Source organism: Ceratotherium simum, chromosome 13 (assembly GCF_057802395.1).
Source record: "Ceratotherium simum simum isolate JZ-2026a chromosome 13, ASM5780239v1, whole genome shotgun sequence".
In the NCBI taxonomy this organism is placed as follows: Eukaryota; Metazoa; Chordata; class Mammalia; order Perissodactyla; family Rhinocerotidae; genus Ceratotherium; species Ceratotherium simum.
Window position 1 is genome coordinate 10,734,469 of NC_141912.1, and position 15,420 is coordinate 10,749,888.

The 15,420-nt window shown below is 36.3% G+C and overlaps 1 protein-coding gene across 1 annotated transcript in view; it reads left to right on the plus strand.

The window, feature by feature from the left end:
* SYCP2L (synaptonemal complex protein 2 like) overlaps positions 1-15,420 on the plus strand; it is a 94,238-nt gene that overhangs the window by 48,251 nt on the left and 30,567 nt on the right. Inside the window, exons 16-21 of the mRNA XM_087437845.1 lie at positions 1,857-1,905; positions 4,275-4,422; positions 5,038-5,087; positions 6,877-7,006; positions 8,060-8,133; positions 8,292-8,361. Of these exons, the coding sequence (XP_087293971.1) occupies positions 1,857-1,905; positions 4,275-4,422; positions 5,038-5,087; positions 6,877-7,006; positions 8,060-8,133; positions 8,292-8,361 (521 nt within the window). The remainder of the gene's footprint in view (positions 1-1,856; positions 1,906-4,274; positions 4,423-5,037; positions 5,088-6,876; positions 7,007-8,059; positions 8,134-8,291; positions 8,362-15,420) is intronic.

The window sequence follows — 15,420 nt, forward strand, 5'->3', positions numbered from 1 at the left end:
AAGATCCACAGATGGCAGGTAAGCACATGAAAAGTTGCTCAACATCATTAGCTATTAGGGAAATGTAAATTAAAAGTATAATGAGATATTAGTACACATGTATTAGGATGGCTAAAATTAGAAAGACTGACTATACCAAGTGTTGATGAGGATGTGGAGCAACTGGAACTCATACACTGCTGGTAGTTTCTTAAAATGTTAAATATACACCTATCCTAGGGGCCAGCTATTTCAATCCTAGGTATTTACCCCAGAGAAATAAGAGCATATGTCCACACAAAGGCACGTACACGAATGTTTATAGCAGCTTTATTTGTAACAGTCCCAAACTGGAAACAACCCAAATGTACATTGATAGTTGAATGGATAAATAAATTTTGTTATATCCATACAGTGAAATACTACTCAGAAATAAAAAGGAATTAGCTATGATGTACACAACATGAATGAATCTCAAAATAATCACACCAAGTGAAAGAAGCCAGATAAAAGAAAGGTACTACATATTGTATAATTCCATTAACATAATATACTACAAAATGCAAATCTATAGGGACAGAATGTAGATCACTGATTGCCTGGAAATAGGGGTGCATTAGCTTTTTCATTTTTTTTTTCCCTTTTTTTTCATTGTGATAAGAACATTTAACATATACTCTACCCTGTTAAAAAAAATTTAAGTACACAATGCAGTATTGTTAACTATAGGCACTTTATACAGCAAATCTCTAGAACTTATTCATCTTGCATAATTGAAACTTTATACCTGTTGAATAGCAACTCCACATTTCCCCCAGCCCCTGCCAATTACCATTCTATCCTGTTTCTATGAGTTGGACCATTTTAGATACCTCTTATAAGTGGAATCATGCAGTATTTGTCCTTCTGTGACTGGCTTATTTCACTTAGCATAATGTCCTCCAAGTTCATCTATGTTGTTGCATATTTCAGGGTTTCTTTCTTTTTAAGGCTGACTAGTATTCTATCATATGTATGTACCACATTTTGTTTATCCATTCATCCATCAGTGGACACTTATGTTGTTTCTAGATCTTGGCTATAGTGAATAAGGCTGCAATGACCATGGGAATGCAGATATCTCTTCGAGATCCTGTTTTCATTTCCTTTGAATATATACCCAGAAGTGGGATGGCTGGATCATATGGTAGTTCTCTTTTTAATTTTTTGAGGAAACTTCATGCTGTTTTCCATAGCAGCTATACCATTTTACATTCGTACGAACAATGTGCAAGGGTCCCAATTTCTCCATATCCTCGCCGACACTTTGGTTTCTTTGATAATAGCAAGTCATATATCTGATAAGGGGTTAATATCCAAAATATATAAGGAACTCCTGCAATTCAATAGCAAAAAATCACCTGATTAAAAAAATGGGGAAAGGATTTGAATAGATATTTCTCCAAAGAAGACATTCAAATGGCCAATAGGTATATGAAAAGATGCCCAACATCACTAATCATCAGGGAAACCTTCTTTTTCAGCACCCCAATTGATTCTAAGGTAGAGCCAGATGGGAAATACTGCTCTGCAGCATTGCCACAGCTTGCTGCTTACTTGCTGATCCCACCCTGCCCTCCTCTTCTTTGTATGCCTGACAGTGAAGGGCTCAACAGAGGTTTCTTTTGTTTTGAATAACCAGTTGTTGTCAGAAAGAGGAACTAGGGAAATGGATTGCAAGGTGAAAAGTTTGTCTACAGAATGAGGTACCTCCCATGCGCTGGGCTCACAATCAGACAAAGGACGCATGAAAGGAAAACAAAAATTAGGGCTATGAAGTTTGGGAAGGAGAAGGTGATGGTGGTTCAGTTCCATTAACTCGATATGTTTTGTTTTAGGGAAGAGTCTGATTTCGAGGGTGACAGAAAGCAAGAAATAAGGATGTCGGTAATGGAATAATTTTTATTGTTTGGGGGCAATACTCCCTAAATTTTGTTTAGCATCTTCAAGTTTTTTCATCACTGATCTTTATCTCTATTTCTCTCAGTTAAATTTATCTTAAACTTATTTTAAAAGAAATTATTTCACTTTCAAATGGAAAATCAGCATTAATTGTGACAAATAGTAGGTAAGCCCCCCAAAATACAACAAAAGAGAACAAAGTTGTCATGTTTAGCTACACTTTTACTCGTATTAGGCTTTGAGCCTAATGCCTGTTCTTGCTTTGTTAAAAAAGATTAGTAAGTAGAAGAGAAGTTAAAGACCAGCTAGCACCTGAGATTTATCCTGAGTACAATCAGAGGTGTTAATGAACTGAGCAGAAGTGTTGCACGCTGAGTCAGTGGCAAGGTTTTGTTCCTGTGTGCACCACGTTACACCCCTGCAGTGTTGCTCGCACTTTGGGAAGCACAACGCTCTAAACCTATGGTCAGCGCGTTAAAAAAAAATCTCTATACGAACGCTAAATGAAAAATTTTTCTACAATTGAGATCATGGGCTTCAAACAAATGAGTTAAGGCCCCTTCTGGCTTTCTTTTAACAATGGTTCTCATTCTTGGCTGCCCAGTCCTCCAACTGGAATCACATGGAGAGCTGAAGAAATTACTGAAGCCTGGATCCCTTCCCCAAAGATTCTGACTTAATTGATCCCGACTAATGTCCAGGCATTGGGATTTTTTTAAAGCCTCGTCCTGGTGATACTAATATGCAGCCAAATTTAAGAATCGTTATTCTAAATACTTTTGTTTTTGTAAATAACTTTCTTCAACACCTTTTTATATAAGACCAAAGAAACTGTGAAAGCCTCGATACATGGTTTTTTAATTGAGGGCATTAAATGAAGTAATGCTTACTCTTTACGAGACACTGGGCTGAAGAACACTGTGACAAATGTGGTGGTAACCTCAACCTTCCGCACCCCCCCCCGCCCCCGTCCCCCAGCTAATAAGTAAGATGCAAATAGGCCTGGCTCCCAAGGTTCCTTTTATTTATTGTGAGGAAGATCAGCCCTGAGCTAACATCCGATGCCGATCCTCCTCTTTTTTTGCCGAGGAAGACTGGCCCTGAGCTAGTGTCTGTGCCCATCATCCTCTACTTTATATGGGACGCCGCCACAGCATGGCTTGACAAGCAGCGCGGCGGTACACGCCCGGGATCCGAATCCGCAAACCCCGGGCCACCGAGGCAGAGCGTGCACACTTAACTGCTTGGGCCACCGGGCCAGCCCCTCCCAAGGTTCCTTTTAAAAATGACCTTCTCTACAAAATGTTGAACTGCTAAACATTTTAAAGTAGGAGTAATTGGGTCTTCAAAAATGAATTCGTTTGAAAAATAAGTAGCTCACCATCATCTATCTTAAATATTATGAGTTGTACTGTCATAAATGAGGGTGACGCCAGTTCTCATCCTGATATAGCGGTGGCCTTGGGAGCTGATTCTGTACTTTGCCATTCCAGGCACAGGGTGTATCCTCCAGCTGGTGTGTTTCATATTTGAGAAGACCATATAAGATAGTGTCACCACTTAATGTGTTTGGATTCATAAGACTCCTCCCTGGCCTGAAATGAGAATGAATTGTTAACAGCTGAATGGTGGCGCCCCTATAGAGGCATGGTGGTTTAAGGACTGGGCTTCTGGAGGGGTACAACAGAAAGAGCTCAAACAGAGTATGTGTTTTTGTTAAGATCAAAAGAAACTCCCTATAAAAATTGAGCATAAACATTTATTTGTCACAGCATTTCTAAAAATGAATCCAAAATCAAAGATTTTTAAAATGTGTAAATATCAAAGTACGGTTGAATGATCCACCAGAACAGATTAAACTTGCCGTAAATCTATATACTTTCTAGTCCAGGCTCAGTTTCAAAATGCTTTAAGTCTTAAATAGAAATGACCCTCTTGTTTTATTTTGGTTCCTCTAAGATATAGATAAGCATGTCTTTGCAAAACTTATTTTAATATGTATTTTTTTTTTGTCACTTAGGTTAGTATTTTGAAGTTATAGTGTTGACACAACATTCAGGTGCTTCAGCTTTTGAACTGTTACCTCGTATCTTTTCAGTTGCAAGTGTTTGATTAGAGAGGATTTTGTCATCCTTTACAACAGCAGTTTGGTTGAGAATTAACTAAAGAAATAATCCCTTTCTTCTTTGCCTCCCCCCTCAGTACTTTTATGCCTTTTTATTATATAAGACAGCCGAGTCTTCTAGAAGAAGGAGTTACTTTTCTTTTGTCTAACTTTAAAATATGTTTAATTGTACATAAATGGCACTAACACTGCTTTAATAGTTGTCATTTATCCCCTGTGTTTGTAAAAGCTTAGTTACAGGAAACACCTCTTCTCAGAGAGTGATCAAGATTCAAGTGCTAGTACCAGTGAGCTATCTTGGACCAGTAACCAAAGAAAGAAATCCCTAAAACCATATTCTGGTAGAAAAAAGACAAGAATCAGAAGTAGCTTAAAAGGTAAGTTTGGCGTTATGTCCTCTTTCAAGTCACTTGTCAAATAAATCAGCAGGTATTTACTTTTCAGTACATGATGGGAGAGGTTACCAAAGAAATATATGATCACGTGACCTCCCCGGATACAATTATGCCAGAAAGGTAAAATGTACATACGTGAAACGATACAAAAGAATATGGAATTGACCAATAATTGTTAAATAAGACCTATAGATAAATGGAGGAGGAGTTCAGATAAGAGGAATCGGACATGAGATGGAATCATCAGGAAAAGCTTCAAGGAAGAGGTGGGCGGGACTTGAGCTAATCCTTGGGAAAAGAATAGGATTTGGAGAGGTGTGGAGAAGGGGAAGCATTCCAAGTTAGGTGAAACTAAAGGAGGGACTGAGGATGTGAAGACAACATTCAGGACAGGGTCTGGAGCAGAGAATTCATGCTGGGTGGTGAGGAACAAGGTGAATAATTAGAAAGGGGTCTTAAGAGCTGGATATTTGAGCAAGCTGTAGGAAGTGGGAATTGCTTCTAGTGTGGATGTGTATAATTGGGAGAGGAGCAGTGAATTTTTGTATTTCTCCTACGTAAACATATCCATTGTACACTTATTTCTTTTCATTTTAGTCTTGCCACGTTTCCCTCCTACTAGTGGTGGTGACCGTGAGAAAGACAAAGTAAGTACATTTTATCTGGGCTGCCCTGTACCCTTATGGCAGTAGCGTGACACAGGTTGATCTGTTTAGGGTTAAACTTCACTTATTTCTCAAAAAAAAATTCCATCAGGAATATGAGAATAACAAACCAGTGGTTTCCTAGTATGTAAACCACTGTCAATAGAAACTGCAAGGACCTCTAAACATTTAGTAAACATTTAGCAAGTAAATCTTGGGTAAAGATTTAGGATCTTTTTTCATTGTTCCCAAATGTCGCTAAAAGATTTATTATGAGCAATGCTTAAAATCTGGGCTATTCTGATTTCCTGCAAATGTATGCTCTTTTAAATTTACATTTTAAAATCAACTTCTTGGTTTAATTCTTCCCTTAGTTTTCAGTTTGTTGACTTATTACTTCCAAAGCTTTTAATGATCTAAACATTTACATTTTTATTTTGCGTGTGGTTGAAATGCCATTGGGCTTATATAAAGATTGAACAAACTTGCAAAGTTTCTTAATTCCCTTCAATTATCCTTGTTTTATAGCAAAGTAGTTACGAATATGGACACCAGTGTCCTCCAGACCAATTCAAAGCCTAATTTTTCCTGTTTATTAGCTGAATTACCTCTTTCAGCAGTTGGCTTTTGTTGCCTGTCAAATGATATATGTGTGTATGTGTGCGTATATATATATATACACACACACACACAAAAACACACTACAGAGTGCAGTGCCAAGTATTCTAAGGGGGAGGCTGCTGGGATTCTGAGGGTGTCAGCACCCTGCCTGCCTGTGTGGAAATACAATGTGGTTAGTGCTCCAACCAGGTTGGTTATCTGCCCTCCACCTGCCTTCTTCCATCAGCTTGGGGGATTGTTGCCTCCTGTGAATCTAAGGGTCTCTCATGTTCTGCAATGACAGAAATAGTTGATAGATTAAACTTGTGGGCCGGAGTAAATAGCTAAATATTTGTTGAATAGTTTAACCTGAAATAATGAATTATCAGTTAGAAATAGGCCAAAAGAATGGTTTTTAGTAAATACAGCTTTGTTTTAAATAAGCACCAAAGAAACATCAAAGTTTTGAGAATCTATAAATTTAAGCTGGGCAACTGACGGGAAATCTATGCTGTTATTCAGTGAGGGTATTGCTGACTTTGTACAAATGTTGGTATTCAAACTTCACTTCTCTGTGTTGGAGTTTATGAGAATAATTTAGAGCAGGGGGCAGCAAACTTTTTGTGTAAAGGGCCGGAGAGTAAATATTTTGGACCCTGGGGCCATATGGTGTCTGCTGCGACTATTCAGCTCTGCCATTGTAGCATGAAATCAGCCGTGGGCAATACCTAAACAGATGGGTGTGTCGTGTTGCAATAAAATTTTATTTAGAAGAAGAGGCAGGGACTGTAGTTTGCTGAATCCTGATGGAGAGCAGTGGCTCTCAGACTGGAGTGATCATCAGAATGATCAGGTTGGCTTGTTGGAACACAGGTTGCTGGTCCTGTCCTGAGTTTCCGATTGAGTAGATCACAGATGGGGCTTGAGAATTTGCATTTTCATCAGGCTCCCAGGTGTTGCTGCTGCTCTCATCTGGGACCATGCTTTGAGAACTTTGATTGAGTTATCTTTGATTTAGAGTTATCAATTGATATATGACCTAATGTGCTTCCAACTCTGGGATCTTATGGTTTTAGTGTTTATTTTCAAACGGAGTAAATCCAATACTTACACTTTATTGAAGAATATTGGATATGTCTTAGAACTTTTTGATAACTTGTTTTGAGTGGTTATGAATGTTTAACACTTTTAGGCTAAACTTCTAACACCGTTATGGAAAGATACCTCCAGGCAAAATAACGCCACACCTCCAAAAATTTCTGGAACAAAATTTCAGGATAGTTCTGCTTTGTTAACTCCTGAAGATTCTGCCCAGAAAACAGGTACCTTATTTTCTGTTGATTTACATAGAAAGAAATTTATATTTTGGGAAGGGTAGTTTGAAGTAAATAAAACATTTTTCTTTTAATATCTCTTGAAGAAAGTGAAGATATGATTGTCCTTCTCTTTAATGTCCTCATTAGCAAAAGATAGAGGATATTGTGTCTTAATTGTACTTTAACATTTGAGACCAGCTTGTACATTAGAATTGCTGGTACTTTTCCTCTTTTAAAGAAGCAAGAAAACTCAAATGATGACTTATAGCAGGGCTTAGTTAACTTTTTCTATAAAAGACCAGATAGGAAGCATATTTTACTTTTTGATCCATATGATTTCTGTTGCAAATATTCAACTCTGCAGTTATAGCACAAAGTCAGCCACAGACAAGATGTAAACCTAGAGCTGTGACTGTGTTTCCACAAAACTTTGTTTATAAAGCCAAGTGGCAGACCTGATTTGGCCTGACGGGCCAGAGTTTGCCAACCCTTGACCTATAGGGTTTATCTTAACGCCCACTGTATTTTATTAAAACTATTCGCATCTTTTAAATTTGTAAGAGTAGGGGGTTGTTTTGTTCACCATTATTATTCTGCAGCTTAGCACATCGCCAGGCACATAATGGCACTTAGTAAACACTGACTGACAACCTCTTAGCTTGGCTGCCACTGGCAGAAAAGAAGTAAGGAAAGAAAAGAGGAGAGAGGAAAATAAATCATTAGAGAGTAAGAGGAAATGAAGGAGTGGGTCTAAGAGAGAGAGAAAGAGAAGGATCATGAGGTTGAGGTGGGAGAATCCTTGCCCATGTATTTGGGGCCAGATGGGCAGCTACTAAAGATGCTGATCTAGTTGAGGTAGCTGGATTCATTTTATCTACAGACCTACAAGCCGAATACCCATACATGCCCTGAAAGACACAAACTTTTTTTTAAATTTAGAACAGTGTCTCGTTTTTTTTGATGGCGAGATTTAATATATAGAGCGATAATGCAATGTTGTTGCCTGATATTGCTTCTTAGTGTGTTTATTCCCTTGAAACTGTTCTCTCTAATACTCAGAACTTCCAAGTCCCCACCCCCTGAGTGATCTCTCTTCCTTGGAGCACTCAGAAGTTGAAGAAAATGTGTCTAAGGTACTATTTAATTATTTTATTCATCTGGTTTTCCGGAAGTAATATTATATTTGCATAAGGTACTGGGTTATTTCTTCTCAAGGGATAATGTAGCACCACATGTTTCTTATTTTGACGTAAAGTACATATATATACCTTCTGTTTATTTTGTTTTTAAGACTGTGAACCAAGAGTCATTGGTGAAAAGTACTAGCTTCAAACATAAACTGCAGAACTTGGAAGACAGAGGTGAGAGAACACTGAACTCATTTCGTAGAATAAAGCAATATTAATCTGATTTTGGTAGGCTGGGCTGTTATTCAAATTGCAGCAGATAACACCACTTTACAGGGTGGTTATTGCCAGGCTATGGAGAGGGTAGCGTGGTCTGCTTACTGGCTACAAATGTGAAGGTCAAGGGGAGGATCAGGGGGCTTCACTCAGGAACAATAATGTCTTGTGGCAAGAAGCACATAGCCTGGGACCAGAATCCCATCAACCGGCACACCTCCTCTCTGGCCTCACAAGAGGGCTCAGCTTCCTCCCTGGCCTCACAGGAGGGCTTGGTGGGGGCACCATCCTCAAGTAAGGTCACTTGCATTTTATTAGTGATGTTCCAAAAGGTTGTGTGGCCAAGTAATTAAAACTTTCAAATTCGTTTTCTCATGGTAACAGTGGTATAAAGGTTTCCAGGCGAGTTCACAATATTGTGAATTAGTGCAACACCTAACCACTCTTTAGGATGTTTCTGAGCTGTTTGCTTTTTCTCTACATTTTAAATTAAATATCAGGAAGATTCAAATAGTTAAAAATTATGTGCAGGATGCTTAGTATATCAATAGAACAAACATCTGCCAACCACCAACCAGATTAAGAAACAGAACATTACTGTTTTGAAATCCTGGTCTGCTCCACCCCAAACCCATCCCAGCACCACCCCTCTTCCTAGGGGACATTAACCTTAATTTTGTGTTTGATTCCACTGCTTTTATTTTTTCATTTTTACATTGTGAAAAATATCATACATTCAGAAGATGTAAAACGTGAAGAGTTCAAAGAATGACTATAAGGTGAACACAATGTAATCACGACTCAAAGAGAGAACTAGAAAGTTGCCATTAGCTTAGAATTCTTCCACATGGGTCCGACCCTGTTAGTTCCCTCTGTCTCTCACCGAGTTAACGACTATCCAGGCTTTTGTGAAAATTCTTCCATTGCTTTTCTTTATAATTTTACTTTCTTTGTATGCATCCCTCAATAATATGTAGTTTTATTTGATTTGAAATGGAAACAAATGTCATCATACTGTATATATCTTGTGTGCCCTGCTTCTTTTGCTCAAAGCCATTTGCAAAATCCATTTATGCCGATGCATGCTGGTGATATATATTCATTTTCATTACAATATGGCATTCAGTTATATGAATATACCGTTATTTATCCATTGTGGTGCTGTGGCATATTTGGATTGTTTGCAGTTTTGATTGTCATAAATAATGCCACTCTGAAGAATCATGTACATTTCTCCTGGTACATATGTGAAAAATATTCTCTAGGTATATTTTTAGGAGTAGAATTGCTATAAATTGCCATAGTGTATGTATATATATTTTGAACAGTTGTAGATGCGCCAAACTGTTTTTCCAAAGTGGTTGTATCAGTTTACTTTCCCACCAGCTGTATATGTGAGTTCTGTTGCTTCACATCCTTGCCAATCTGGGTATTTTAAAATTTTGACACGTGTGTGTGTGTGGGTATATACATTGAAGTTTTAATTTAAATATCCCTGATTAAGGTTAAGCATCATTTTATATGTTTATTAGCCATTTGAATTTCCTCTTTTGCATAGAGTTTAGAATATCTTGTCTGTTTGTCTTTAGAGTTGTCTTTTTATATCAGTTCCTAGGAGTTCTTCACGTATAGTCACACATCACTTAACGATGGGGATACATTCTGAGAAATGCATTGTTAGGCAATTTCGTTGTTGTATGAACATCATAGAGTGTACTTACACGAACCTAGATGGTATAGCCTACTATGCACCTAGGCTCTATGGGACTAATCTTATGGGACTACTGTCCTATGTGGGGTCCATCATTGACCGAAATGTCGTGTGGCGCATGGCTGTAGTCTAGGTTATGTGTCTTGTAAATATCTCCTTCTGCTTTGTAGTTTGCACTTCTCTCTCTCTATGATTTTCTCTCTATATGTCTTTCTGAACACTTTTTTGATAAACAAAAGTTTTTAATTTTGATAAATTCTAATTTATCAATCTTTTCTCTATGGTTAAAATGTTTTTAGTCATAAAAAATTCTTCCCTTCCAAAAAATCAAAGGTATCCTCATATATTATTTCCTATATTATATATATTTAATGCTATACCTTTCTAAGTATTGCTATAAGTGAATTCCACATATTGTAATATATAAGATTTGTTATTGCTTATTTTAAAATATTTTCTATTTTTTGTTTTGACTTCTTTTTTGACCTATAGGTTACTTAGAAGTGTATTTTTTAGTTCTCCATGGTATGAGGTTTTTCTAACTATCTTTTTGTTGTGGTTTTCTAGTCTGATTGCATTGTGGCTAGAGAACACAGTCTGTATTATTACAGCCTTTGAAATTTTGAGATATACTTTATGGCCCAGTATATGTCAAATTTTTTAAAGGTTAATTTATGGTTAAAAGAGTATATTCCACAATTATTGGGTGCAGTGTCTATATATATGTATATCCATTAAGTCACTTTTCTTAACTATGTTCTTTAAATATTTTATGTTCTTACTTTTTCAGTCTACTCGTTCTATTAATTGTTGAGAGTAGTGTGTAAAAACTTTCATTATGATTGTAGACTTGTTAATTTCTCCTTCTGGTCTGTTCAGTTTTGCTTTATATAAAATAAGAATGTCTTTAGGTGCTTCTAAATGTAAAATAGTTTATCCTTATGGTATACTGAAACTTTTATCATTATGCAGTGACCTCCTTTATCTCCAGTAATGTTTTTGTCTTGAAGTCTGTTATTTCTTTTGTTTAGAATTAGCATAGTGTAATTTTCTTCATCCTTTTATGTTTAACATATATATTCTAATGTTATAGGTATCACTTGTAAACAGCTTATAGTTGGACTCTCCCACCCCTCATATCATAGCATTTGTCTTTTAACTGGAATATTTAGTCCGTTTATATTTAATGTAATTACTCCTATATTTGGATTATATCTACCAATTTATTTTGTACTTTCTGTGTGACCCAACCATTTTGTTTTCCTTCTCATTTTCTTTTAATTTTGCTTAAGTATGTTTTTCTCATTCCATTTTTCCCTCTACTAATTTGTAGTTATATACTCTATTTTTTTTCATTTACTAATTAACCTAGAAATCATAGCGTGCATAACTTTTCAAAGTCTAACTTTAATCAATAATATTATTTTCTCCCTGGATTATACAGGACCTTAAGACTTTTGAATTTCATTAGCCTATCCCCACTACATTATGTGGTGTGTTATTCTGTATTTTAATTTTATTTTACAAGTTAAAATATTGTTTTATGTAGAATTTTCATTTTTATATACCCACATATTTACCACTTTGCTTACATTCTTTTTGCATCTCACACTTTCCATGTGGGACCCCTTTCTTTCTGCCTAAAGTACACCTTTAGTTAGGGTTTGTTGGTGGGAACTTCCTCAGTTTTGCATGTATGAAAATGCCTGTTTTACCCTTATTCTTGAAATTAGCACTGGGTGTAGAATACAGATTAGCAGAACTTTTCCTATCAGTACATCAAATACATTATTCCACTGCTTTTTGTTTTCTGTTCTTGCTGATGAAAATTCAGCTTTCAATCTAACAGTCACTCACTGAAGGTAATTTTGTCCCTTTTTTCCTTCCTCTGAATACTTATGATTTCTATTTGTCTTTGGTAATTTTCCACTTATGAAAATTTTTCTAAGTGTGGTCTTCTTTTCATTTTATTCTGCTTGACATTTGTAGGGCATCATGAATATGTAACATAATGTCTTTCAACAGTTCTGAAAAAGTCTCAGCTATTATCTCCTCAAATATTGCTTCTGGCTCATTCTTCCTTCTCCTTCTTGAAGTCCAATTAGGTACATAATGTTCTATCTCATTCTTTATTCTGTTTCTCTTAACTGCTCTTACATTTTTCCATTTCTTTCCTCTATTTGCATGCTGGGTAATTTAATTTGCCTAGTCTTTCAGTTCAGTACTACCTCTCACCTATATCTGATCTGCTGTTGAGTCTACCATTGAATGTTTATTATTATATTTTTCATTTCTAGAAATTGCTTGGTTCCCTACAGATCTGCTAGATCATTTTACATAGTGCTGTTTCCTGCAGATATGTTTAAGCTTGATTTTATTTCTTTAAAAAGAGTAGGTGTTTTTAATAATGTGTGTCTGAGAATTCCAGTAGCTAAAATTTTTATGAATACCTTTCCACTGTCTGATTCTTCTGCTGCTTTCTCATGGTGCATTGTTTCCTTGGGTGCTTAATAATTATTTATTTATTTTCACCTTTTCATTTTCCTTAGAAATTATTTGATACTTCTCTGAAGCCTAAAATGAAGTGGTTTGCTTCTTTACCCTTTTGTTGTTCTTTCTTGATTTAATGCTCTTTGGCCAGATTTCTACTTCATCTAATTTTACAAGTCTTGCTTTATTTTCATTTGCATTTGCCAGACAAACTCTTGTCCATGTTTTTATTTTCAATCTTTAAATCATTTTTTTCTAGGCATTTTTTTTTTTGTATATAGCATAGCATTGGGTTTTGCTGTATGATTTAATCTGAAGATTTTTTTCTTTGAATAGATGAGTTAAATCTATTTTTATTAATATGACACATTTTGTCATTATTTCATGTGATTTTACCTTTTTTTTTTTTTATAATTTTATTTATTTATTTTTCCCCCAAAGCCCCAGTAGATAGTTGTATGTCATAGTTGCACGTCCCTCCAGCTGCTGTATGTGGGACACGGCCCCAGCATGGCCGGAGAAGCAGTGCGTTGGTGCGCGCCAGGGATCCGAACCCAGGCCGCCAGCAGCGGAGCGCGCGCACCCAACCGCTAAGCCACAGGGCCGGCCCTACCTTTTTAAGTTTTTAAAAATTATTTCACCATATGGTCTGTTTCTTTTCAAAAATATATTTTTTTAAAGATTTTATTTATTTATTTATTTTTCTCCCCAAAGCCCCAGTAGATAGTTGTATGTCATAGCTGCACATCCTTCTAGTTGCTGTATGTGGGATGCGGCCTCAGCATCGCCGGAGAAGCAGTGCATCGGTGCGCGCCCCGGATCCGAACCCGGGTCGCCAGCAGTGGAGCGCGCTCACTTAACCGCTAAGCCATGGGGCTGGCCCTCAAAAATATTTGATTGTAAATTTTTTTTATTTTGGTGAAGATTAGCCCTGAGCTAACATCTGTTGCCAATCCTCCTCTTTTTGCTGAGGAAGATTGGGCATGGGCTAATATCCAGGCCCATCTTCCTCTACCTTATATGTGGGATGCCTGCCACAGCATGGCTTGTTAAGTGATGTGTAGGCCTGCGCCCAGGACCTGAACCTGTGAACCTTGGGCAGCCGAAGCTGAGTGTGTGAACTTAACCTCTACACCACTGGGCTGGCCCTTGTTTGTAACTTTTAACTTAGACAGCTTGACTGGGAATAAATCTTTGACTTATTCATTTTGTGAGGACTTGGTAATGTTTCACCATTTTCTAGGGTAGAATTTTTTTTCCTTCTAAGTGAATTAAACTTGTTTCTTGTTTGAGTGCTCAAAGGATTCCTTGCTTCCTCTCTTTTATTTATATTCCCCACTGTCATATCGCCTCATCCATTAGATAAACATTGTGATATGTTTGTTTATTTATCTATTTTGATATACCTGAAGAGACTTTTTTTTTTCCTGCTTCCAAGGATATTTTCCCCAGGTTTATTGAGATATAATTGACATATAACATTGTCTAAGTTTAAGATGTACAACTTGTTGATTTGATACACTTATATATTGCAAAATGATAAGCCCCATAGTGTTAGCTAACACCTCCTTCACATCACATAGTTACCATTTCTTTTTTGTGAGAACAGTTAAGATCTACTCTCTCAGTAACTTTCAAGTTGCTATTGTATGTCTTCTGTGGAAAAATATCTATTCAAATCCTCTGCCCGTTTTAAAATTGAATTGCTTATTTTTTTGCTGTTGAGTTGTATAAGGTTTTTATATATTTTGAATAATAATGCCTTATTAGATTTATGACTTGCAAATATTTTATCCTGTTTGGTAGATTGCCTTTTCAATTCGTTGGTGGTTTTCTTTGCCATGCAGAAGCTTTTTAGTTTGATGTAGTCCCACTTGGTGATTTTTGCTTTTGTTGCCAAATCCAAAAATCATCACCAAGACCAATATCAAGGAACTTACTGTCTATATTTTCTTTTAGCAGTTTTATGGTTTCAGGTCTTACATTCAAGTCTAAAAACCATTTTGAGTTAATTTTTGTATGGTGTAAGGTAGTGGTCCAGTTTCATTCTTTTGTATTTGATTGTCCAGATTTCCCAACACCATTTATTGAAGAGACTGTCCTTTCACCATTGTATATTCTTGATTCCTTGTCATAAATTAATTGACCATTTGTGTGTAGGTTTATTTATGGGCTCTCTATTCTGTTCTATTAATCTATGTGTCTTGTTTTTATGCCAATATTATACTGTTTTGAATATTATAACTTCATAATATAGTTCGAAATCAGAATGTGTTATGCTTCCAGCTTTGTTCTTTCTTAAGGGTGCTTTGGCTATTCATGGTCTTTTGTGGTTCCATATAAATATTAGGATTGTTCTATTTCTGGGAAAAATGCCATTGAAATTTTGATAGGGATTGTGTAAAATCTGTAGATTGCTTTGGGTAGTATGGACATTTAATGTTAATTCTTCCAATCCATGAGTATGGAACATGTTTTCATTTATTTGTGTCTTCTTCAATTTCTTTCATTAATGTCTTATACTTTTCAGTGTTCAAGTCTTTCACCTCCTTGGTTAAATTTATTGCTAGGTATTTTCTTCTTTTTGATGCAATCCTTAGTGGGATTATTTTCTTAATTTCTCTTTCTGGTAGTTTATTATTAGTGTATAGGAACACAACAGACTTTTGTATATTGATTTTGTATCCTGCAACTTTGCTGAATTTGTTTATTAGTTCTATCAGTTTTTTGGTGGAGTTTTTAATATATACTGTCATGTCATCTCCAAATAGTGGCAGTTTTACCACTTCCTTTCTGATATGGGTACTTTTTATCTT